Source organism: Pleuronectes platessa, chromosome 15 (assembly GCF_947347685.1).
Source record: "Pleuronectes platessa chromosome 15, fPlePla1.1, whole genome shotgun sequence".
Lineage (NCBI taxonomy): Eukaryota > Metazoa > Chordata > Actinopteri > Pleuronectiformes > Pleuronectidae > Pleuronectes > Pleuronectes platessa.
In genome coordinates this window covers 6,136,063-6,162,173 of record NC_070640.1, presented here as the reverse complement: position 1 = coordinate 6,162,173, position 26,111 = coordinate 6,136,063, and the positions used below count along the sequence as shown (strand labels likewise).

Below are 26,111 nucleotides of genomic sequence, written 5' to 3'. Positions count from 1 at the left end.
TGTGACGCACCTTGTAACTTTGGTTTTGTTAAAAGTGCTGTAGAAATAAAGTTTATTATTGTTATCATCAGTTTCCTGTTTATATGTACATATATATATATATATGTACATATCAGAGTATTTGCAATTTTCACATATTTCATGTGTGATGAAAACTCATCTTGAGATTTGAAATAATGAAATTCTCAGACTGGAGTTGCTTTGAGTTTTTATAATAATAAGCTCTGCAGAGGTCATACAACAAGCACGGGTGCTCAAAATGGAAGAACTCGCCGCAAGTTCAAAAAAGCCAGAACTAATACAAAGAGGTGCTTCATAAAACGTAATATGAAAAAAGATATGAAATCCTCCTCTGTGTCCGTCCGCTGTAGCAAACTCCCTGTGTGCCAAGGTCACAGCAGTCAGACACCTAGTCAGGTGGTTTCCACAACCTTAGACACTGATCAGTGGAATTGTCCTCCACACATGCAATACTTAAGATGGCAAAAGAAGATGATTTTCAGATTTGTATTTTTTTAAATCAATGATTAAAGAAGAAAAATAATTTCTGACCAAACTTTTGGCTTCTTCGTGATTATTGATTCCTCATAGAGTAAAACAGAACGAGAGCTTTTCTGTCTTCATGTGTTTTTCTCTTCTGCTTCACTTCACTCTCTCCTGAAACACAAGTTCATATTAAACCTCTGCTGCCGTTCAAGGACATCACAACGTCTCTTTTATTGTGGATTTGATTGTTAGACATCTTCAGGAAGTGCAGATTCTGTATATGTGAACTTCAAGATTTGTAAGATGATTGAGATTTTTTTTTTCAAAAGCTGTTCATCATCGTTGTCGTGGAACAAAGTCGGTTTCTGGTATATTTTGGTCGACAGTGTCTTTTTTTAGCTGCAGGAGGATTTGATGCACATCTTCATGTCTGTGGTCAGATGTGAACAGATCATATCTTTCATTAAACTTTTGTGTTCCATATTATTAGTAAAAGCAGAGACTTCGGAATATCACAGAACCTGATTCTAAGCACGTGAGCTTTGAGCTGCAGGTCCCTGGTTTGAATCCCGGCTCGACCATTTTCCTGAATCACGCCTCTTCTCTCTCTCTCGCCCATCCGTCCATTCATTTTTTGACAAGAGAATATATGTTAATATTGTTCATTTGGGTGTAAAGTAAATAAATGCAAAGCCTTGTTGTATTTGCAGTATTAAGGTTGAGAGTGGATCTTATAACATTTAAGATCCTCAATCATTTATACATGTTTCCTCTTGACTGTGTAAATTGTGCCTTTAGGGTTTATTGCAGGGCTCTTCAAAGTTTTTCATGCCAAGGCCCCAAACTGTTGGAGAGATGGAGCAGGGACTGTTACGGCTCCAGGATGTTAGCTTGCTACGTCTAGGGGGGGAGTAGGGGAACCATAACACATGTTACTGTTAGGCTGACTCGGAGAACAACAAAACAGGGCACAACAGCAAACTGGATAAGTAAGTGTGTTTTATTTAGCCAGCGATCCGCCAAGGGGAATAGGGAACTATAAGAGGAGCCAAAGCAAAGAAAACAAGATAAAGTGACAACTAACTAGTGCACACATACAACCTAGCTAATACATACAGAGGGTGGCCCCGCTCCTAACCTGATGTGATAACAGAGTATGGTCTACGTGATGGCAGTGTAAACCCAAGGGTGTCTTACCTATTCACCTAAACCCCGGTGGCATCTCACAAACAAAAGGCAACAGCCCCACACAGCCCACACACAGGCAGACAATGGCCTCCCTCCATGGAGACAAAACAGGTGCAAGTTATCAAGGCCTGACGACACTGATTGGCCAACAGACAGCTCCCAGATTGGACAGGGGGTTGGACGATGGTGGAGGAACAGCCAATGGTGTGAGACCTACAGAGAATGAGAGGGGAGACACAGGAAAACAACCACACACGTAACACCCCCACCCATAAGAGCAAACATCACACACGAGAAAGGGCATCCGCACACATATTCTCGGAGCCCTTCTTGTGACGAATCACCAGGTTGTACCCCTGCACAATCAGCGCCCACCGCATGAGGCGCTGGTTCTGATTATACATCCGGTGGAGAAAAACCAGCGGATTGTGATCCGTGTAGACCACAATTGGCCTAGAACTCGATCCCAAATAAACTTCAAAAAACTGGAGTGCCATCAGCAAAGCCAGAGCTTCCTGCTCAATAGTAGAGTACCGTGTCTGGCACTCATTGAACTTCCGTGAGAAGTAGCAGACCGGATGGTCCAGCCCGTTGGAATCCTCCTGGATAAGAACGGCACCGGCACCTACATTGCATGCGTCTACCTCCATCTTGAATGGCTTCTCAAAGTCAGGAGCCACCAGAACAGGGGTACTACATAGCAGAGTCTTAACAGAAACAAAAGCGTGTTGGCAATCTGGAGACCACGCAAACGGGACCAAGGGGCTCAGCAGACTAGTCAGAGGGGTGACAACAGAGGAAAAATTCCTACAGAACCCACGATAATACCCAGCCATACCCAAGAAGCGGCGCAGCTCACGCCGGGTGGTTGGCACTGGGAAGGCAGTGATAGCAGTCACCTTAGCCTCCACGGGGCGCACCTCACCACCCCCAACCTGTTTACCAAGGTAAGTAACGGTAGCCCTACCAAACTCACATTTTGCCAAATTCAGCGTCAAGGAAGCCCTCGCCAAACGCTGGAACACTGTTGTCAAGGTATCTACATGAGCAGCCCAATCAGACGAATACACAACCACATCATCGAGGTAAGCAGCACAGTGTGGGACGTCAGCTAAAACAATATTCACTAAGCGCTGGAAAGTGGCAGGTGCATTCCGCATCCCAAACGCCATCACTGAGTACTGCTGAAACTTGTCTGGAGTGACAAATGCGGAGATCTCCGAAGCACGAGCAGTAAGTGGGACTTGCCAATATCCCTTTAACAGATCCAGCTTTGTCACATACCGGGCAGACCCAATGGTGTCCACACAATCATCAATACGCGGCAACGGGTACGAGTCAGGAACCGTGACTGCGTTCACCTTCCTATAATCCGTACAGAAACGGAACGTGCCATCAGGCTTGGGTACCAAGAGGCATGGTGAACTCCAAGGACTAGAGCTCGAAGACGCCAGACTATTCTCTACTAAATAAGACACCTCCTGCGACATGATCAACCTTTTCGTAGCGTTAATGCGGTATGGATGCTGCTTGATAGGTGCTGCACCTCCCACATCTATATCATGCTTCAAAACGTTGGTCAGGGAAGGAACATCACCGAACAGACAAGGGAACCCACGTATTAGGGCTACCATGTCAGCCCTACGTTCCTCATCCAGATAGGCCAGATGCGAGTCAAGAGATGACAGCATCCGAGAGTTCAACAACCGAGGGGTCTGTTGAGGAGCACTCCGCAACTCCAATCCATCCTCGTCACCCTCAGGAACCTGGTAGGAGCCTGGAACCAATACAGCTGGAACGGCAGACTTGACTGTGGGACCCGTAGACCCTTCTATGGAGTCCTCAGGAGGAGTAACTTTTGCATGATACAACTTAAGCATGTTAACATGGCAAACTCTTGTCTTGCGCCTCCGATCTGGGGTCTGTATAACATAATCTGTGTCACTCAACTTCCGTCCCACACAATAAGGACCGGAGAAACGGGCAGAGAGGGAGGATCCGGGAATGGGAAGCAGAACTAGAACCTGGTCACCCGTCTGCAATGAACGTGGGACAGCCTTCTCATCAAAGTGACGCTTCATCCGCTTCTGTGAGGCGGACAGAGCTTCCCTAGCGAGGGCACAGGCACTGTGCAACCGTTCACGGAACCGGCTCACATAAGTTAACACATTTTGAGAAGAAGCACTACCCGAGATAAGCTGGTCTTTCAGAACTCTGAGAGGGCCGCGTACCGTATGTCCAAAAACAAGGTCAGCCGGACTAAACCCTAAGGACTCCTGAACGATCTCACGAACCGCAAACAAGGCAAAAGGAACACCCTCATCCCAGTCTCTCCCGGTCTCGAGACAGTACTTTCGCAGTATGGATTTAAGCGTTTGGTGCCAACGTTCGAGGGCACCCTGAGACTCAGGGTGGTAGGCACTGGAAACTCTGTGTGTAATAGACAAAGATGTCAGCACCTGCTCAAAAAGGTTAGAAAGGAAATTACTTCCTTGATCAGTTTGCACCACTTTCGGGAGCCCAAACGTCGAGAAAAACTTAACCAAAGCCCTGACCACTGCCTGAGCAGTGATTTTCCGAAGGGGAATAGCCTCAGGATAACGTGTAGCAACACACATAATCGTCAATAAAAACTGGTTACCAGTCTTAGACTTAGGCAATGGGCCAACACAATCAACTAACACGTGCTCAAAAGGCTCACCTAACGCGGGTATCGGACAGAGAGGAGCGGGTGGAATAACCTGGTTTGGTTTTCCTGTGACCTGACAGGTATGACAAGTACGACAGAATGCAGCTACATCACGTTTCAGTCCAGGCCAAAAGAAGTGCCTTAGAATCCTGTCATAGGTTTTCGTGATACCTAAATTACCAGACCATACGTGACTATGAGCAAGTGATAGAATATCCAGTCGATATGCAACAGGCACTACAATCTGATAGATCACACTCCAGTCACGTTCTGAATCAAGAGATGAAGTCCACTTACGCATGAGAAGAGCATTATCTAGGAAGTAACCCACCTTACCGTCGATATCCCCACCCGGAGTAACAGCCTTCCCATAACACTGCTCCAGTGTAGAATCTATCTTTTGCATAGCAACCAGCTTATCACGAGTTATCGGTAGAGGCAATGGGTCGAGACTAAGGCCAGCACTCTCAACGGCACTGTTCTTATCAGGCTGTGGAGGGGGCACAGAGGTAGAACCAGTAACCTCATTTACGTCCCCCACTGGGACAAGAAAGGAGTCAGACAGGTCAACCACATTACTCAATGGTCGGGACTGCGCCCGTGTAACAGCCCCCACCGGAAAAATCCCAGGGAATCTCTCGGCTAACTCATCCTCAGCGTTAGCTTCGGGACAGTCCAATACCTCCAACATAGGCAGCACTCTGCCTCCAGCAATATCATTGCCCATGATAAACTGAACGCCTTTTACCGGCAGGTTATGACATACCCCGACTTTGAAAATTCCACTGACTAAATCACATTTTAAATGTATCAGGTGCAAGGGGACTGGCACAAACCCCATCTCTATGCCCTGAACCAAAACACTGGAACCACAGAATGAATCACCTGACAATGGCACTGCATCAGAGAGGATAAACGACTGGGCCGCCCCAGTTTCACGGAGAATCTGAACCTTTTGCTGTTCCTTTGGATCACCGGTCAGTGACACGAGACCACTCAAAATGAATGGTTTGTAGCTGGGGTCAGGAAGGTCAGAAATACACACATTCGGCATAACTGCCACAGAGCGAGAAACTGTACTTATCAACCCAACCCCCTTTGGTTGTTGAACGGGCGGTGGATGATTTCTCATACGAAGCTGACAGTCAGCAATTAAATGGCCAAATTCATGACAATAATAACACTCCCGTTCCTCCCTAGAACGTAAAGGTAGCGAAACTGACCTGCGAAACTGAGTGGTTGGAGAGGTAGAGAACGAATGAGCGGGCTTGTGGGTGAGTACAAACTCGTCCGCTAATACAGCTGCCTGGGACATTGACACCACTTTTTGCTCATTCAAGTATGTTACTATACGTTCTGATACACTATTCTTGAATTCCTCCAGCAGGACTAATTCTCGAAGAGAGGAAAAATCTGTAGTTTTAGTGGCGGTGCACCATCGATCAAACAAGGTGGACTTCTCTCGAGCAAACTCCATGAAAGTACGATCAGGAGACTTTTTGCAACTCCTAAATTTTTGTCTATATGCCTCAGGTACTAACTCATACGCACGAAGAACAGTGGTCTTAACAATTTCGTAATCTAGACTGTCCGCCAACGAAATGGACGCCAACACCTCCTGAGCTTTACCAGTTAGTTTACACTGAAGCAAGAGGGTTCACACCTCTTTAGGCCACTGCATAGAAACTGCGATGCGTTCAAACACACCAAAATAAGAATCGATTTCCGATTCCCGGAACTGCGGAACCAACGCCATTTGTTTAGTCACATCCAATGTGCAAAATGAGCTAGCTAGTGGAGAAGAGAGGGTGGTTTGGGGTGAACGTGCTGCACTTGCAGCCTCCAATTCCAACCTCCGTAGTTTCACCTCCTTCTCTGCCTCAATCCGTCGGATCTCCAGATGGTGCTCACGCTCAGCTTGCCTCTCTCCACGCTCAGCCTCCATTTGCAAGCGGGCCAACCTTACTTTCAGACGGGCGTCCTGAGACGACATTAATAAAGTAGGTGACAACGGATTAAAGCGTGGTAAGGTAGCGGGTGGCTTAGCCTCTGCCCCAGCCTGCATGTCCTCCCTATCATCACTACAAGGAGAAGCCACATTCACACCAAGCACCTCCTTGCCCACCAGCATATCCACGACACACTCCTTAAGTCTCGCTTTGAGCAGGGTCCCCTGAACTGGAAACTCAAAATGAGCCGCTATGGCATATAAATCAGCCTTCCGGCATCTGTCAATTCGATCCATAGACGGATCAGCCAAAAAGACACCCAAATCAAAAGCCTCCATAACGAGCCCTACAAAAACAACTACTGCCTATCTTATACACACAAACCAGCTACACTATGTGCACACCTGCATCGAACACCTCACAGCCAGCCCGACGTGGAGTCCTACAATGAGGATCCCGGACCAGCCCCCAAATATGTTACGGCTCCAGGATGTTAGCTTGCTACGTCTAGGGGGGGAGTAGGGGAACCATAACACATGTTACTGTTAGGCTGACTCGGAGAACAACAAAACAGGGCACAACAGCAAACTGGATAAGTAAGTGTGTTTTATTTAGCCAGCGATCCGCCAAGGGGAATAGGGAACTATAAGAGGAGCCAAAGCAAAGAAAACAAGATAAAGTGACAACTAACTAGTGCACACATACAACCTAGCTAATACATACAGAGGGTGGCCCCGCTCCTAACCTGATGTGATAACAGAGTATGGTCTACGTGATGGCAGTGTAAACCCAAGGGTGTCTTACCTATTCACCTAAACCCCGGTGGCATCTCACAAACAAAAGGCAACAGCCCCACACAGCCCACACACAGGCAGACAATGGCCTCCCTCCATGGAGACAAAACAGGTGCAAGTTATCAAGGCCTGACGACACTGATTGGCCAACAGACAGCTCCCAGATTGGACAGGGGGTTGGACGATGGTGGAGGAACAGCCAATGGTGTGAGACCTACAGAGAATGAGAGGGGAGACACAGGAAAACAACCACACACGTAACAGGGACCCCCTACTATATGTATTGTATAAAATTGTGTTCTATATTAAACTGGGCCTAGTGCCATATATAAACATAGCTACCCTGTTATTGTGCATTCAATACTAAGCTATTCAAATATAAAACAGGTTCATATGTTCATGTTGTTAATTTAAACATGTGCTAGGTACAGGATGGCCATGCCACTGCCATTTGTAAACATACATCTTGCATTCAACACTGAGCTATTAAAGTTATTCACAGATTCATGTTTTTGATTTTAAACATACATGTAGAAGAGACAGTGAATCCTCAAGCCATCTGTGGATGGCACACATACTCCCACATTAGTGAAATGTCGGACCCTGATGGGTAGCACACAACTTATCTAACCTTGGACGGATGGAGGTTGTGAGGCAGAGTGTCAAACTAGCCTCTCAATATGTTGGATGCATGTTAATGTGTATTTAAAGACATTTTAATTTGTGGGGGGGGGGGGGAAATTTGGTTAGAAAATAAATCACAAATTATAAAAAATCCCAAAAAAATATTAATCAACCACACATTTTGCGACCCCCCTGCAGTACCGCCGCGAACCCCCTAGGGGTCTTGGACCCCCAGTTGAAGACCTCTGGTTTATTATATATCTGTGATTATCTATATAGAAAACAAATGAATTAAACACAGCAAACAAACCAAACAGTCACAAATTAAAAAACAGTGAAAATACATAAAAATAGATGCTCCAATTACCTTAATGTAATATATATAAAATAAATAAATAATATACTATAATAAATGCAGTATTAGCATTGTATTGGATAAGGTTCTTCCTGATTGCATACAGCAGACTCCAGGGACCAGACGCTGACCATCTATGATATAAACAGAGGATCAGTGAATAAAGCTTGTCGGAGCTTCTTCATCAGAACAGAGTGAGACAAGCTCACCTCCATCCTCCACACAACAAACCTGCTGCACTCTCCTTCATCTCACTTCATCTCTCACTATGGACTTTTTCAACTCGGCTCTCGGGAAGAATATCACCTTTGTGCGTCCTGCGTATTTCATAATAAGCGGATTTATCGGAATACCTCATGTCAAGTATTATTACATCTTTCTGTGTTTTCTGTATATCTTTTCCGTGCTGGCAAACACTGCAGTCATGGCCGTAATATGTTTGGATCCCAATCTGAGAACTCCAAAGTATATCATAGTTTTTAACCTGGCCTTTACAGACCTGTTTGGTAACTCTGCTCTGGTGCCGAAGGTCCTGGACGTCTTCCTGTTCAACCATCATCTCATCCCCTACAACGACTGCCTGACCTTCCTGTTCTTCTGCTACACCTGTCTCTCCATGCAGTCTCTCAACCTGGTGGCTCTCGCCTACGACAGACTCATAGCGATCGGTTACCCGCTGCAATACCATGTGAAGATCACTCACAGGTTCATGTTTTGTGTTATCGCCTCTTTTTGGCTCTCTATCGTCACTGTGGTACTGATCGCAGCCGGCCTTCTCACCAGACTCTCCTTCTGTCAGTCCATAGTGATCAGGAGTTATTTCTGTGACCACGGTCAGTTGCATCGTCTGGCCTGCAACGACACCACACCCACTACTATCATGGCCGTTCTGTTATTAACTCTCATCCTCTGGTTCCCTCTGTTATTCATCGTGTGCACGTACCTGTACATCAGCTATGCTTTGAGCAAAGTGACCACGGTTCAGGGGCGGCTGAAGGCCTTAAAAACCTGCACAGCTCATCTGTCACTCGTGGCCATCTACTTCATCCCGATATTAGTCACATTTACTATTGGGAAGAATATTCATCCCAACGCCAGGATCATTAACTTGTCTCTGACCTCTGTCTTTCCTCCCACGTTGAACCCGATTATCTATGTTCTGCAGACGCAAGAAATCAAAGAATCTGTGAGAAAATTATTAAAGATCAGAAAGAAATCTGGGATTAAAGTAAAGAAAGTTATTATCAGGTAAATACTTCTGATCTGTTAAGGACATTACGTCTATTACAGTAGAATCAATGAGTGAGTGAATACATATGTTACAATACCACAAATGTTTTGATATTAAATTATAATAATTATTACATTTAATCCTCAAATCAAGTAACGTTTTTAAAAGAAGTGTGAAATAAGATAACTCATTTAAAGTTCTTTGCTAATTGTATTTATTTATACTCGTGTACTGTGTGATAACTGCGAGTTGATTCTACAAACATGTAACTATAATTCTTATTTTCATTTAATTGTTTTAATGTTGTTCCTTTATTGTTTCATTCTAGTTATTTCATTTGTTTTGTTTTATTGTAATGCTGAGTATGATCTTTTTGCTTTTCTCAACTCTGCACTTATATTTGATTTTGTGAGACACCTTGTAACTTTGGTTTTGTTAAAAGTGCTGTAGAAATAAAGTTTATTATTGTTATCATCACTTTCCTGTATATATATATATATATATATATATATCAGAGTATTTGTAATTTTTCACATATTTCATGTGTGATGAAAACTCATCTTGAGATTTGAAATTATGAAATTCTCAGACTGGAGTTGCTTTGAGTTTTTATAATAATAAGCTCTGCAGAGGTCATACAACAAGCACGGGGGCTCAAAACGGAAGAACTGGCCGCAAGTTCAAAAAAGCCAGAACGATTACAAAGAGGTGCTTCATAAAACGTAATAAGAAAAGAGATATGAAATCCTCCTCTGTGTCCGTCCGCTGTAGCAAACTCCCTGTGTGCCAAGGTCACAGCAGTCAGACACCTAGTCAGGTGGTTTCCACAACCTTAGACACTGATCAGTGGAATTGTCCTCCAAGCATGCAATACTTAAGATGGCAAAAGAAGATGATTTTCAGATTTGTATTTTTTTAAATCAATGATTAAAGAAGAAAGATCATTTCTGATCAAACTTTTGTCTTCTTCATGATTATTGATTCCTCATAGAGTAAAACAGAACGAGAGCTTTTCTGTCTTCATGTGTTTTTCTCTTCTGCTTCACTTCACTCTCTCCTGAAACACAAGTTCATATTAAACCTCTGCTGCCGTTCAAGGACATCACAACGTCTCTTTTATTGTGGATTTGATTGTGAGGCATCTTCAGGAAGTGCAGATTCTGTATATGTGAACTTCAAGATTTGTAAGATGATTGAGATTTTTTTTTTCAAAAGCTGTTCATCATCGTTGTCGTGGAACAAAGTCAGTTTCTGGGATATTTTGGCCGACAGGGTCTTTTTTTAGCTGCAGGAGGATTTGATGCACATCTTCATGTCTGTGGTCAGATGTGAACAGATCATATCTTACATTAAACCTTTGTGTTCCATATTATTAATAAAAGCAGAGACTTCAGTATATCACAGAACCTGATTCTAGGCACGTGAGCTTTGAGCTGCAGGTCCCTGGTTTGAATCCCGGCTTGACCATTTTCCTGAATCACGCCTCTTCTCTCTCTCACTCGCCCATCCGTCCATTAGTTTTTTGACAAGAGAATATATGTTAATATTGTTCATTTGGGTGTAAAAGTAAATAAATACAGAGCCTTGTATTTATTTAGGTTGTGAGTAAATCCTATAACCTTTAAGATCCTTAAGCAATTATAGATGTTTCCTATTAACTGTGTAAATTGTGCCTTTAGGGTTTATTGTATATCTTTGATTATCTATATAGAAAACAAATGAATTAAACACACCATCCAACCAAACAGTCACAAATTAAAAACAGTATAAATACATAAAAATAGATGCTCCAATTACATTAATGTAATATAATATAAAATGAATAAACAATATACTATAATAAATGCAGTATAAGCATTGTATTGGATAAGGTTCTTCCTGCTTGCATACAGCAGACTCCAGGGACCAGACGCTGACCATCTATGATATAAACAGAGGATCAGTGAATAAAGCTTGTCGGAGCTTCTTCATCAGAACAGAGTGAGACAAGCTCACCTCCATCCTCCACACAACAGAACCTGCTGCACTCTCCTTCACCTCACTCCATCTTTCACTATGGAGTTTTTCAACTCGGCTCTCGGGAAGAACATCACCTTTGTGCGTCCTGCGTATTTCATGATAAGCGGATTTATCGGAATACCTCATGTTAAGTATTATTACATCTTTCTGTGTTTTCTGTATATCTTTTCCGTGCTGGCAAACACTGCAGTCATGGCCGTAATATGTTTGGATCCCAATCTGAGAACTCCAAAGTATATCATAGTTTTTAACCTGGCCTTTACAGACCTGTTTGGTAACTCTGCTCTGGTGCCGAAGGTCCTGGACGTCTTCCTGTTCAACCATCATCTCATCCCCTACAACGACTGCCTGACCTTCCTGTTCTTCTGCTACACCTGTCTCTCCATGCAGTCCCTCAACCTGGTGGCTCTCGCCTACGACAGACTCATAGCGATCGGTTACCCGCTGCAATACCATGTGAAGATCACTCACAGGTCCATGTTTTGTGTTATCGCCTCTTTTTGGCTCTTTATCGTCACTGTGGTACTGATCGCAGCCGGCCTTCTCACCAGACTCTCCTTCTGTCAGTCCGTAGTGATCAGGAGTTATTTCTGTGACCACGGTCAGTTGTATCGTCTGGCCTGCAACGACACCACACCCAGTTTTATCATGGCCTATCTGTTACCAGCTCTCATCCTCTGGTTCCCTCTGGTATTCATCGTGTGCACGTACCTGTACATCAGCTATGCTTTGAGCAAAGTGACCACGGTTCAGGGGCGGCTGAAGGCCTTAAAAACCTGCACAGCTCATCTGTCACTCGTGGCCATCTACTTCATCCCGACATTAGTCACATTTATGTTTGGGAAGAATATTCATCCCAACGCCAGGATCATTAACTTGTCTCTGACCTCTGTCTTTCCTCCCACGTTGAACCCGATTATTTATGTTCTGCAGACGCAAGAAATCAAAGAATCTGTGAGAAAATTATTAAAGATCAGAAAGAAATCTGGAATTAAAGTAAAGAAAGTTATTATCAAGTGACAATTGCTGGTCTGTTCAGGACATTATGTCTATTAGAGTTAAATCAATGAGTTAGAATCACACAAATGCTTTGATAGTAATTCATTCCAGAAGAATTCAAATATAATCATTATATTTCATCTTCACATCAAGTGACATTTTTGTGTGAAATAAAATAACTAATTTAAAGACAGAAGTTCTTTGCCATTTGCCTTTATTTAAACTCATGTACTGTGTGATAACTATGTGTTTATTCTACAAACATGTATTTCTTATTTTCATTTTATTGTTTCATTCTAGTTCCTTCATCTGTTTTGTTTTATTGTATTGCTGACCCTGATCTCTTTAAATTTTTTCAACTTTGAAAATTATATTTGATTCTGTGACGCACCTTGTCACTTTTTTTTAAAGGTGCTATAGAAATAAAGTTTATTATTCTTTTCATCAGTTTCCTGTATATATATATCAGAGTCTTTTTTATTTTTTTATATATTTCATGCAACACTTGGGATGAAAAAAAAGAGATGATATTCACATTTGTATTTTTTAAATCAATGATAAAAGAAGAAAGATCATTTCTGATCAAACGTTTGCCTTCTTCGTGATTATTGATTCCTCTTAGAGTAAAACAGAACGAGAGCTTTTCTGTCTTCATGTGTTCTTCTCTTCTGCTTCACTTCACTCTCTCCTGAAACACAAGTTCATATTAAACCTCTGCTGCTGTTAAAGGACATCATGACTTCTCCTTTATTGTGAATATTTTTTATTGTGAGGCATCTCCAGGAAGTCCAGATTCTGTATATGTGAACTTCAAGATTTGTAAGATGATTGAGAAAAGATTCCTTAAAAGCTGTTCATCATCTTCGTCGTGGAACAAAGTCGGTTTCTTGGATATTTTGGCCGACAGTGTCTTTTTTTAGCGGCAGGAGGATTTGATGCACATCTTCATGTCTGTGGTCAGATGTGAACAGATCATATCTTTCATTAAACTTTTGTGTTCCATATTATTAATAAAAGCAGAGACTTCAGAATATCACAGAACCTGATCTAAGTACGTGAGCTTTGAGCTGCAGGTCCCTGGTTTGAATCCCGGCTCGACCATTTTCCTGAATCACGCCTCTTCTCTCTCTCTCACCCATCCGTCCATTCATTTTTTGACAAGAGAATATATGTTAATATTGTTCATTTGGGTGTAAAAGTAAATAAATGCAAAGCCTTGTTGTATTTGCAGTATTAAGGTTGTGAGTGGATCTTATAACCTTTAAGATCCTCAATCTTTTACAACCCAGTCTCATCAGAAAACGTTCAATGGCAGCGTTGGTCCGCTTGGACCGACGTTGCCATCTCACAATCTGGCCTCTCAGATTGTGAGATGGTAACATTTAGTCCTCCCATTGTTTTGCATTGGCGCGTTCTCACGTCACGTGACTCTCAAGCTCCCGTCTGCGGAGAGGAAAACATGGCGGAGATTCCTTGTTTTTTCAGATAAAAATATAATTTTGTAACTTAGTTTGGGCATAAAAATACATTCTGACACCATTTCTAGCGAGAAATGTGCTCTTTGCTTCCACAGTCTTCAGCCAGTTCGTGCTTATGATAAATATTTTAATAGTTATCACGCATGTTTTTATCGTTGCTATGACGGTTGCAATGCCACCACGGTGCAGCGTGGTGTTTAAATCACAGTCCCTGCGTGGTGTCCTTCAGTGATCGTGAATGTTATTCATGTTATATAATAGTAATATTTGAGGCTAGATTACATCTCTAATGAGAAGGATCCTGCGAGTCTGTTCATACCGAGGCCGGCCCGAGTGCGCGACTGGACCGAGTGCGCGAGCGGACATGACGTGTGGCTGTCGTAAAAACCCTATTTGTAAACAACCAGTCCTTTAACTCGGGGCTGCGTCATAAACACGGAGCGCTTGGAAGACCACGATGTCATCTTCCTTCTGTCAGGTAAGTAGTTTATTGTTTTTAAAGATCGTTACGATCTAGGTTTACAGTCCGAGTGCGGAGAGAGTCCGTCAATCCACACTATGGACGCTGTTCATCAGCTAATACGCCATTGTTAGCCACATGCTACAGCCCACATTAGCCTGTGCTACCTGGGAGGTGAATACATGGTTGTTGAAACCAGTTCAAGACGCTTAGCTCATCATTGAGGGACGCTACAATATAAATATAAACATGAATTTGATTTATGAATGCTTTAGATTAATAAGGAGTGTATTTGTCTACCATTACTCCACAATATCAGATCAATTTGGTTTAATGTATAGTATGCAATATGACAATGTTTCCATGTTATGGAGTTGCGATTCATTTTATAAAACAATTGCTATGTTCTGTTTTTTAATCAAGGAGGATCAAAGTGAAGCTACAGGAGTTTCATTAACGTCAACAACTTGGACCAAACAGTTTGTTTTGCTTGATGAAGAGCAGGAAGGGCAGCCTGGAGAGAAAGAGTAGCCGGGTTGAGCCCACTACCATCATCCACGTACCACGAGGAAGATGAGGGAGAGAAATGATCCTAGCATTAAAGAGGTACTTTTAAGTTATATACCAGAAAAAACATTTTATATAATTTGCCAAATATACATTTTTATTAAATCCCCAAAGTACGCTTGCTGAAATACAAGTTAATATCACACTGAAAGAATTTTGATCCATCATGCTTCCCTGCTGTGATTGTTTAACTGGGAAAAAACTACTTTTTCCACAGGAAGGCAAGTAAATTTAAGGAATACATGTGCAAAGTTTTCCTCTGTTATGTATAATGATGACCCCCATCAAACATAATGTTAGCAATATTTACACCTTTTAATTTATACTGTTTATTTCTGTCTACATGTGTGAATTTGCCTTCATTAGTTTCAGAAAAGAGCGATGATGTATCGGTCAGTGGGCGGCAGCACGAGACTCCGCAAACTAGTCTGTAAGCAAAGCAGACGAAGGCATCGAGGTTGCGGCCTGCCATCATTGTTATTTTGCTTAAGGGACTGAATATGTTTCATGCAGAAATATTAGCATTTCCCTTATATCTACCAAAACTGCTTGTTTCCCAGACTGCAGTTTTGTTTTGATCCGATGTGGTGTGCAAATAAAACCGTATCTGCAATGGGTTGTGGGGCATTAACATTTGTAACTCTAATTTTGTTTTGACAGACTGTGAAAAGAACGTTGAGAACATCACCACTCTACAGGAAGACACAGTCCAGTAATGGGTGTCAGAAGTTCAGTAGTGAACGACAGGTACTGTGGGAAAATGTGTGTCATTGTTGTACAATGTCCTTTGACTCTGTTTAAACAAGGTCAACACAAAAAGGTTTGATTGTAAACTGATATCGGTACGAATTCATGTTATTCTCCTCTTCAAAAGAAACAAACAATCCAAATTACCTGCAGAAAGCCCTTGATGGACGCTTCAGCTGCATCGTCAGACTGGTGAGACAGCAAGATGCCAACTTTAATGCCAATTTATTTGTGTAACATTCTGTGACCAAATGTATAGATAACTTTTTGTGGATTGTAAAAATAGATAACCCATTTATTACAAAAAAACTACACTAGAATTACCGCACTGCGTTGTATGACTCCGCTAACCAGTGCAGTGTCCGTCTACATATTTCTACATATTTTCTCTCATATAAATGACACTGTATCTCTTGACAACTGAAACCATAAGATGAGGTCAGTGTGGCCTTGACCTTTTTACTTTAAGACAAATACAAAGTTAGACAATCCGAAAACATGCAGTTATGCCTCCGGCGACTCGCTATTGCAGAGGCATTAAAACCGTAGTGTAGTAGATTGGATTTTATTGGTGTTACATTGGACATCTTGTATGGGTACACCAAAAAATATATTTGGTTTCACATTCTAGATGGCAATAAGCAGAGTCATCAACTCAGGAAAAATATTTCTGTAGAAAAGAAAGCCTTGTATGTGTGTATGTATACATACACACAAACGCACAATTGAGACGTTTTTGTCTTTTATCATATATTCTCAGGCAGTACTGATGCATTTACTGAGAGGGGACGTGAGGGCCTACTCTGCGTGCTCAGAGTTCAAGCCCAGCAGGCTGCAGCGGGCCTGACATATTCTGGAACAGCAGCACAGTCTTTAGATGACTCCTCTGAAGATGAAAACATGGCGAGGTACTTCTCCACTGATGAAGAACTGTGAGGGCTGTGATTAGCTACACTCTCTTGCTACAATGCTACTCATGCTACTCCCTGGCAGCCTTAGGAAGGCATTAGCTTGCTGTGTGGTAGCTGTTAGCTTCAGCATTTTTAGTTTTTAGCGGCCTGTCTGACGTTTATGTTTTAAAAAAAAAATCAGAGGGAACCATCTTCATAATTTAACACTATGGTTTGTTTGTGTGTCCTTCAGTTCTTCTCAAGAGAAGCGGTACAGGTGTGCCTCAGCTCCACGGTCCCTCCTGCAACCTCCGCTCCTGATGCTAACCTCATGTCTCCATCACACCAAGCAGCAGACCTGGATTGACAGACCTTTCTCCAGAGCTGCCCCCTCCCTCTGAAACCCCCCTCTCCAAAACACTATTTGTGTAGTTTTTAAAGTATTTTTTGCATGAGAATTGTTGATCATATCATTTCCAGCAGATGCCTTAATATAATGTTTGTGCACAATAAATGACATTGTTCATAACATATTGGTATTTCCTTGCACTTCTACACCATGATATTGGCAGATAAGATGCTGATTACATTAAAGCAGTGAATGCTCTTCTTTAAGCAACATAAACAAACAATGATCCAATGGATCTGAAGTAGAATGGGCACATTACATTCTGTAGAGAATGCCTCAGTTATGGAAGTCAGAAAATAACTTTCTTTATCTGAGGTTCCAGTCATTTATAGTCACAGCAAAGCACACAGGTCTGGTTGTCTAAGTGGCTCCCATATCATTGTTTAAGATGTGTAACATCAAGTTTGTGTTTCAGTGCAAAATTAGTCATTAGTCAAGAGTTCACTCTCTTGTTTACACTAAAATTAGGTGACCCAGATGTTTCACAATGCATCTGATAAGGTCTTATGAGAAACATTCTTAACATTAAAGAAATCAACACAGAGGATAGCAATAACTGTTTGACTTTAATCAGTAGCTGATAATCAGCAGCCTGACTTATTCAAACACATTAATACTACAATGAATGAGGCAGGGCCTTCTATCAGAAATCAACTATATCGTCACGTTATGTTTCTCTTGAGCACATGGAAATTACCTTCAGCTTCCACTTACTGTCACCTGAACCATACTGTTATTTCTGTATCTACAGTGACTTTTAGGAAAACATATACTAGAGGGCAATGTATAAACATTAATACATCTTATTTATATAGAGCTTTTCAAGAAGTGCAAGTATTAAACTGAGGGAAAGCTAATACAAACAATATATATATATCTAATTTCCATGTGCCAGGACAGCCTCACACTTGGATGTAAACCAATTTTAGAACACATTTGCTTATACTGGAGATCTTTTAAATTAATGTCCCAGAAATGATTTCTGATGGAAACCCCTGCCTCGGTCGTCGGTCCAAGTGGACCAACGTTGCCATTGAACGTTTTCTGATGAGACTGGGTTGTCATTTATACATGTTTCCTTTTGACTGAGTAAATTGTGCCTTTAGGGTTTATTGCAGGGCTCTTTAAAGTTTTTCATGCCAAGGCCCCAAACTGGTGGAGAGATGGAGCAGGGACCCCCTACTGTATGTGTAGTGATTTAAAAATGGTTCAGAGATGACAGTTAATGTCAATTCGGTTCAACAAGTATCCAGAATAAGACGGGACGGGAGGCTGAGATATCAATACAAAATACAATTTATTTAATAGATGCAAATGATTTAAAACAGACTGCTCAAACAGTAAAGTGACATGTGCAAAGGTTGGAAAGGCTGGCCTGGACTTGATATAAATGACAGCTTAAAATAGAGAGAAATTAGAGGCTCCAGACCCAATTGTACAATGCTAAAATATCATGCATTAAAAACCAAACACAACACACTTTAAGAAAATCACTGCAAACGATATACAACAACAAAATGACAAAAGAGGGCCTCTACTTTATGGAGCCAATAATTCACCACCATTCAAGTCACTACCACTGAATTGCACAGTCCCAGTCAACCATATATATTGCACCTTGCAATAGAACAAAACAAAACACAAAGAAACAAATAATCAAACCAAATAATCTAAATGAAATCTAAAGTGGGAAAAAACAGTGACCGTAACTATTTAGCTGGAGGCAGCCCTATAAAACAAATATGTTATAGTTAGGTCACACAATTTAAACACATTTATAATATTTAAAAACATTTACAAACATAAAAACACATCCTTATCTCATACCTTTAATTCATTAAAATAAAGCAGGGACAGCGTGCATCCACGGTGACGCCGACACAGTCGCACACAGACACAGCTTCACGCTGGGCTCTAAGGACAAACTTCAGTTACAATTTGCGGACACTTTCTCTGTGATCGCCGTTAACATTATATAACTTCCAGCAACTTACTGCGACAAACAATTGCGACCACACGTGCTGCGCTCACGCTAAACTTCCGCACACACCCACAGGACCGGCAGTGGGGAGAGAGAGAGAGAGGACGAGGGAGAGTGCTAAGGTGTCCCTAAATAAACTCCTCCGCCTCCCTGCAGCCTATAGGAGTTGCCGTCCTGTCAGGTTAATTAACACATCCAGAGCGGGGAAAATGACAATGCTAAAAGTATAAAACTTTATTAAGAACTGACCCGCTACATATGTATTGTATAAAATTGTGTTTTATATTAAACTTGGCCTAGTGCCATATATAAACATAGCTACCCTGTTATTGTGCATTCAATACTAAGCTATTCAAATATAAAACAGGTTCATATGTTCATGTTGTTAATTTAAACATGTGCTAGGTACAGGATGGCCATGCCACTGCCATTTGTAAACATACATCTTGCATACAACACTGAGCTATTAAAGTTATTCACAGATTCATGTTTTTATTTTAAACATACATGTAGAAGAGACAGTGAATCCTCAAGCCATCTGTGGATGGCACACATACTCCCACATAAGTGAAATGTCGGACCCTGATGGGTAGCACACAACTTATCTAACCTTGGACGGATGGAGGTTGTGAGGCAGAGTGTCAAACTAGCCTCTCAATAGGTTGGATGCATGTTAATGTGTATTTAAAGACATTTTAATTTGTGGGGGGGAAAAATTTGGTTAGAAAATAAATCAAAAATTATAACAAATCAAAACAATTGTCTAATCAACCACACATTTTGCGACCCCCCTGCAGTACCGCCGCGGACCCCCTAGGGGTCGTGGACCCCAAGTTGAAGACCTCTGGTTTATTGTATATCTGTGATTATCTATATAGAAAACAAATGAATTAAACACAGCAAACAAACCAAACAGTCACAAATTAAAACACAGTGAAAATACATAAAAATAGATGCTCCAATTGCCTTAATGTAATATAATATAAAATAAATAAATAATATACTATAATAAATGCAGTATAAGCATTGTATTGGATAAGGTTCTTCCTGATTGCATACAGCAGACTCCAGGGACCAGACGCTGACCATCTATGATATAAACAGAGGATCAGTGAATAAAGCTTGTCGGAGCTTCTTCACAAGAACAGAGTGAGACAAGCTCACCTCCATCCTCCACACAACAGAACCTGCTGCGCTCTCCTTCACCTCACTCCATCTCTCACTATGGAGTTTTTCAACTCGGCTCTCGGGAAGAACATCACCTTTGTGCGTCCTGCGTATTTCATGATAAGCGGATTTATCGGAATACCTCATGTCAAGTATTATTACATCTTTCTTTGTTTTATGTATATCTTTTCCGTGCTGGCAAACACTGCAGTCATGGCCGTAATATGTTTGGATCCCAATCTGAGAACTCCAAAGTATATCATAGTTTTTAACCTGGCCTTTACAGACCTGTTTGGTAACTCTGCTCTGGTGCCGAAGGTCCTGGACGTCTTCCTGTTCAACCATCATCTCATCCCCTACAACGACTGCCTGACCTTCCTGTTCTTCTGCTACACCTGTCTCTCCATGCAGTCTCTCAACCTGGTGGCTCTCGCCTACGACAGACTCATAGCGATCGGTTACCCGCTGCAATACCATGTGAAGATCACTCACAGGTCCATGTTTTGTGTTATCGCCTCTTTTTGGCTCTCTATCATCACTGTGGTACTGATCGCAGTCGGCCTTCTCACCAGACTCTCCTTCTGTCAGTCCGTAGTGATCAGGAGTTATTTCTGTGACCACGGTCAGTTGCATCGTCTGGCCTGCAACGACACCACACCCAGTTTTATCATGGCCTATCTGTTACCAGCTCTAATCCTTTGGTTCCCTCTGGTATTCATCGTGTGCACGTACCTGTACATCAGCTATGCTTTGAGCAAAGTGACCACGGTTCAGGGGCGGCTGAAGGCCTTAAAAACCTGCACAGCTCATCTGTCACTCGTGGCCATCTACTTCATCCCGACATTAGTCACATTTATGTTGCAGAAGAATATTCATCCCAACGCCAGGATCATTAACTTGTCTCTGAGCTCCGTCTTTCCTCCCACGTTGAACCCGATTATTTATGTTCTGCAGACGCAAGAAATCAAAGAATCTGCGAGAAAACTATTAAAGATCAGAAAGAAATCTGGAATTAAAGTAAAGAAAGTTATTATCAAGTGACAATTGCTGTTCTGTTCAGGACATTATGTCTATTAGAGTTAAATCAATGAGTTAGAATCACACAAATGCTTTGATAGTAATTTATTCCAGAAGAATTCAAATATAATTATTATATTTCATCTTCACATCAAGTGACATTTTTGTGTGAAACAAAATAACTCATTTAAAAACAGAAGTTCTTTGCCATTTGCCTTTATTTAAACTCATGTACTGTGTGATAACTATGTGTTTATTCTACAAAGATGTATTTCTTATTTTCATTTTATTGTTTCATTCTATTTCCTTCATCTGTTTTGTTTTATTGTATTGCTGACCCCGATCTCTTTTAATTTTTTCAACTTTGCACTTATATTTGATTCTGTGACGCACCTTGTAACTTTTTTTAAAGGTGCTATAGAAATAAAGTTTATTATTCTTTTCATCAGTTTCCTGTATATATATATCAGAGTCTTTTTTATTTTTTTATATATTTCATGCAACACTTAAGATGAAAAAAAAGAGATGATATTCACATTTGTATTTTTTAAATCAATGATAAAAGAAGAAAGATCATTTCTGATCAAACGTTTGGCTTCTTCGTGATTATTGATTCCTCATAGAGTAAAACAGAACGAGAGCTTTTCTGTCTTCATGTGTTCTTCTCTTCTGCTTCACTTCACTCTCTCCTGAAACACAAGTTCATATTAAACCTCTGCTGCTGTTAAAGGACATCATGACTTCTCCTTTATTGTGAATATTTTTTATTGTGAGGCATCTCCAGGAAGTGCAGATTCTGTATATGTGAACTTCAAGATTTGTAAGATGATTGAGAAAAGATTCCTTAAAAGCTGTTCATCATCTTCGTCGTGGAACAAAGTCGGTTTCTTGGATATTTTGGCCGACAGTGTCTTTTTTTAGCGGCAGGAGGATTTGATGCACATCTTCATGTCTGTGGTCAGATGTGAACAGATCATATCTTTCATTAAACTTTTGTGTTCCATATTATTAATAAAAGCAGAGACTTCAGAATATCACAGAACCTGATCTAAGTACGTGAGCTTTGAGCTGCAGGTCCCTGGTTTGAATCCCGGCTCGACCATTTTCCTGAATCACGCCTCTTCTCTCTCTCTCACCCATCCGTCCATTCATTTTTTGACAAGAGAATATATGTTAATATTGTTCATTTGGGTGTAAAAGTAAATAAATGCAAAGCCTTGTTGTATTTGCAGTATTAAGGTTGTGAGTGGATCTTATAACCTTTAAGATCCTCAATCATTTACAACCCAGTCTCATCAGAAAACGTTCAATGGCAACGTCGGTCCAAGCGGACCAACGTTGCCATCTCACAATCTGAGAGGCCAGATTGTGAGATGGTAACATTTAGTCCTCCCATTGTTTTGCATTAGCGCGTTCTCACGTCACGTGACTCTCAAGCTCCCGTCTGCGGAGAGGAAAACATGGCGGAGATTCCTTGTTTTTTCAGATAAAAATATAATTTTGTAACTTAGTTTGGGCATAAAAATACATTCTGACACCATTTCTAGCGAGAAATGTGCTCTTTGCTTCCACAGTCTTCAGCCAGTTCGTGCTTATGATAAATATTTTAATAGTTATCACGCATGTTTTTATCGTTGCTATGATGGTTGCCATGCCACCACGGCGCAGCGTGGTGTTTAAATCACAGTCCCTGCGTGGTGTCCTTCAGTGATCGTGAATGTTATTCATGTTATATAATAGTAATATTTGAGGCTAGATTACATCTCTAATGAGAAGGATCCTGCGAGTCTGCTCATACCGAGGCCGGCCCGAGTGCGCGACCGGACCGAGTGCGCGAGCGGACATGACGTGTGGCTGTCGTAAAAACCCTATTTGTAAACAACCAGTCCTTTAACTCGGGGCTGCGTCATAAACACGGAGCGCTTGGAAGACCACGATGTCATCTTCCTTCTGTCAGGTAAGTAGTTTATTGTTTTTAAAGATCGTTACGATCTAGGTTTACAGTCCGAGTGCGGAGAGAGTCCGTCAATCCACACTATGGACGCTGTTCATCAGCTAATACGCCATTGTTAGCCACATGCTACAGCCCACATTAGCCTGTGCTACCTGGGAGGTGAATACATGGTTGTTGAAACCAGTTCAAGACGCTTAGCTCATCATTGAGGGACGCTACAATATAAATATAAACATGAATTTGATTTATGAATGCTTTAGATTAATAAGGAGTGTATTTGTCTACCATTACTCCACAATATCAGATCAATTTGGTTTAATGTATAGTATGCAATATGACAATGTTTTCATGTTATGGAGTTGCGATTCATTTTATAAAACAATTGCTATGTTCTGTTTTTCAATCAAGGAGGATCAAAGTGAAGCTACAGGAGTTTCATTAACGTCAACAACTTGGACCAAACAGTTTGTTTTGCTTGATGAAGAGCAGGAAGGGCAGCCTGGAGAGAAAGAGTAGCCGGGTTGAGCCCACTAACATCATCCACGTACCACGAGGAAGATGAGGGTAAGAAATGATCCTACCATTAAAGAGGTACTTTTAAGTTATATACCAGAAAAAACATTTTATATAATTTGCCAAATATACATTTTTATTAAATCCCCAAAGTACGCTTGCTGAAATACAAGTTAATATCACACTGAAAGAATTTTGATCAATCATGCTTCCCTGCTGTGATTGTTTATCGGGGAAAAAACTACTTTTTCCACAGGAAGGCAAGTAAATTTAAGGAATACATGTGCAAAGTTTTCCTCTGTTATGTATAATGATGACCCCCATCAAACATAATGTTAGCAATATTTACACCTTTTAATTTATACTGTTTATTTCTGTCTACATGTGTGAATTTGCCTTCATTAGTTTCAGAAAAGAGCGATGATGTATCGGTCAGTGGGCGGCAGCACGAGACTCCGCAAACTAGTCTGTAAGCAAAGCAGACGAAGGCATCGAGGTTGCGGCCTGCCATCATTGTTATTTTGCTTAAGGGACTGAATATGTTTCATGCAGAAATATTAGCATTTCCCTTATATCTACCAAAACTGCTTGTTTCACAGACTGCAGTTTTGTTTTGATCCGATGTGGTGTGCAAATAAAACTGTATCTGCAATGGGTTGTGGGGCATTAACATTTGTAACTCTAATTTTGTTTTGACAGACTGTGAAAAGAACGTTGAGAACATCACCACTCTACAGGAAGACACAGTCCAGTAATGGGTGTCAGAAGTTCAGTAGTGAACGACAGGTACTGTGGGAAAATGTGTGTCATTGTTGTACAATGTCCTTTGACTCTGTTTAAACAAGGTCAACACAAAAAGGTTTGATTGTAAACTGATATCGGTACGAATTCATGTTATTCTCCTCTTCAAAAGAAACAAACAATCCAAATTACCTGCAGAACGCCCTTGATGGACGCTTCAGCTGCATCGTCAGACTGGTGAGACAGCAAGATGCCAACTTTAATGCCAATTTATTTGTGTAACATTCTGTGACCAAATGTATAGATAACTTTTTGTGGATTGTAAAAATAGATAACCCATTTATTACAAAAAAACTACACTAGAATTACCGCACTGCGTTGTATGACTCCGCTAACCAGTGCAGTGTCCGTCTACATATTTCTACATATTTTCTCTTGTATAAATGACACTGTATCTCTTGACAACTGAAACCATAAGATGAGGTCAGTGTGGCCTATCATATATTCTCAGGCAGTACTGATGCATTTACTGAGAGGGGACGTGAGGGCCTACTCTGCGTGCTCAGAGTTCAAGCCCAGCAGGCTGCAGCGGGCCTGACATATTCTGGAACAGCAGCACAGTCTTTAGATGACTCCTCTGAAGATGAAAACATGGCGAGGTACTTCTCCACTGATGAAGAACTGTGAGGGCTGTGATTAGCTACACTCTCTTGCTACAATGCTACTCATGCTACTCCCTGGCAGCCTTAGGAAGGCATTAGCTTGCTGTGTGGTAGCTGTTAGCTTCAGCGTTTTTAGCGGCCTGTCTGACGTTTATGTTTAAAAAAAAAAATCAGAGGGAACCATCTTCATAATTTAACACTATAGTTTGTTTGTGTGTCCTTCAGTTCTCTCAAGAGAAGCAGTACAGGTGTGCCTCAGCTCCACGGTCCCTCCTGCAGCCTCCGCTCCTGATGCTAACCTCATGTCTCCATCACACCAAGCAGCAGACCTGGATTGACAGACCTTTCTCCAGAGCTGCCCCCTCCCTCTGAAACCCCCCTCTCCAAAACACTATTTGTGTAGTTTTTAAAGTATTTTTTGCATGAGAATTGTTGATCATATCATTTCCAGCAGATGCCTTAATATAATGTTTGTGCACAATAAATGACATTGTTCATAACATATTGGTATTTCCTTGCACTTCTACACCATGATATTGGCAGATAAGATGCTGATTACATTAAAGCAGTGAATGCTCTTCTTTAAGCAACATAAACAAACAATGATCCAATGGATCTGAAGTAGAATGGGCACATTACATTCTGTAGAGAATGCTTCAGTTATGGAAGTCAGAAAATAACTTTCTTTATCTGAGGTTCCAGTCATTTATAGTCACAGCAAAGCACACAGGTCTGGTTGTCTAAGTGGCTCCCATATCATATTGTTTAAGATGTGTAACATCAAGTTTGTGTTTCAGTGCAAAATTAGTCATTAGTCAAGAGTTCACCCTCTTGTTTACACTAAAATTAGGTGACCCAGATGTTTCACAATGCATCTGATAAGGTCTTATGAGAAACATTCTTAACATTAAAGAAATCAACACAGAGCAATAACTGTTTGACTTTAATCAGTAGCTGGTAATCGGCAGCCTGACTTATTCAAACACATTAATACTACAATGAATGAGGCAGGGCCTTCTATCAGAAATCAACTATATCGTCACGTTATGTTTCTCTTGAGCACATGGAAATTACCTTCAGCTTCCACTTACTGTCACCTGAACCATACTGTTATTTCTGTATCTACAGTGACTTTTAGGAAAACATATACTAGAGGGCAATGTATAAACATTAATACATCTTATTTATATA

General features: G+C 41.3%; 3 protein-coding genes and 3 long non-coding RNA genes across 7 annotated transcripts; 5 read left to right on the top strand and 1 right to left on the bottom strand.

The window, feature by feature from the left end:
- Positions 1–8,353: 8,353 nt before the first annotated feature.
- LOC128457430 (olfactory receptor 1496-like) lies at positions 8,354–9,337 on the top strand. Its single transcript, XM_053442112.1, has one exon. It carries the CDS (start codon positions 8,354–8,356, stop codon positions 9,335–9,337), a length of 984 nt encoding a protein of 327 aa, XP_053298087.1.
- Positions 9,338–11,371: 2,034 nt separating this feature from the next.
- On the top strand, positions 11,372–12,355 carry LOC128457423 (olfactory receptor 1-like). Its single transcript, XM_053442103.1, has one exon. The coding sequence runs from the start codon at positions 11,372–11,374 to the stop codon at positions 12,353–12,355; it is 984 nt and encodes a 327-aa protein (XP_053298078.1).
- A 1,818-nt stretch (positions 12,356–14,173) lies between these two features.
- Positions 14,174–16,978, top strand: LOC128457128 (uncharacterized). Of its 2 annotated transcripts, XR_008341907.1 has the most exons (5): positions 14,174–14,290; positions 14,696–14,878; positions 15,500–15,586; positions 15,714–15,778; positions 16,347–16,673. It is a non-coding gene; the product is annotated as an uncharacterized LOC128457128 (long non-coding RNA). The 2 variants fall into 2 exon arrangements; XR_008341908.1 differs by adding an exon at positions 16,730–16,978 and having other exon boundaries at positions 15,500–16,494.
- A 1,185-nt stretch (positions 16,979–18,163) lies between these two features.
- Positions 18,164–19,051, bottom strand: LOC128457483 (uncharacterized). The gene is made up of 2 exons (XR_008341928.1): positions 18,713–19,051; positions 18,164–18,614 (listed from the first exon to the last, which is right to left on the bottom strand). It is a non-coding gene; the product is annotated as an uncharacterized LOC128457483 (long non-coding RNA).
- A 1,039-nt stretch (positions 19,052–20,090) lies between these two features.
- LOC128457318 (olfactory receptor 1-like) lies at positions 20,091–21,074 on the top strand. The gene has a single exon (XM_053441967.1). The coding sequence runs from the start codon at positions 20,091–20,093 to the stop codon at positions 21,072–21,074; it is 984 nt and encodes a 327-aa protein (XP_053297942.1).
- Positions 21,075–22,890: 1,816 nt separating this feature from the next.
- LOC128457225 (uncharacterized) lies at positions 22,891–25,420 on the top strand. The gene is made up of 6 exons (XR_008341915.1): positions 22,891–23,007; positions 23,413–23,595; positions 24,217–24,303; positions 24,431–24,495; positions 24,770–24,917; positions 25,146–25,420. It is a non-coding gene; the product is annotated as an uncharacterized LOC128457225 (long non-coding RNA).
- Positions 25,421–26,111: the final 691 nt, after the last annotated feature.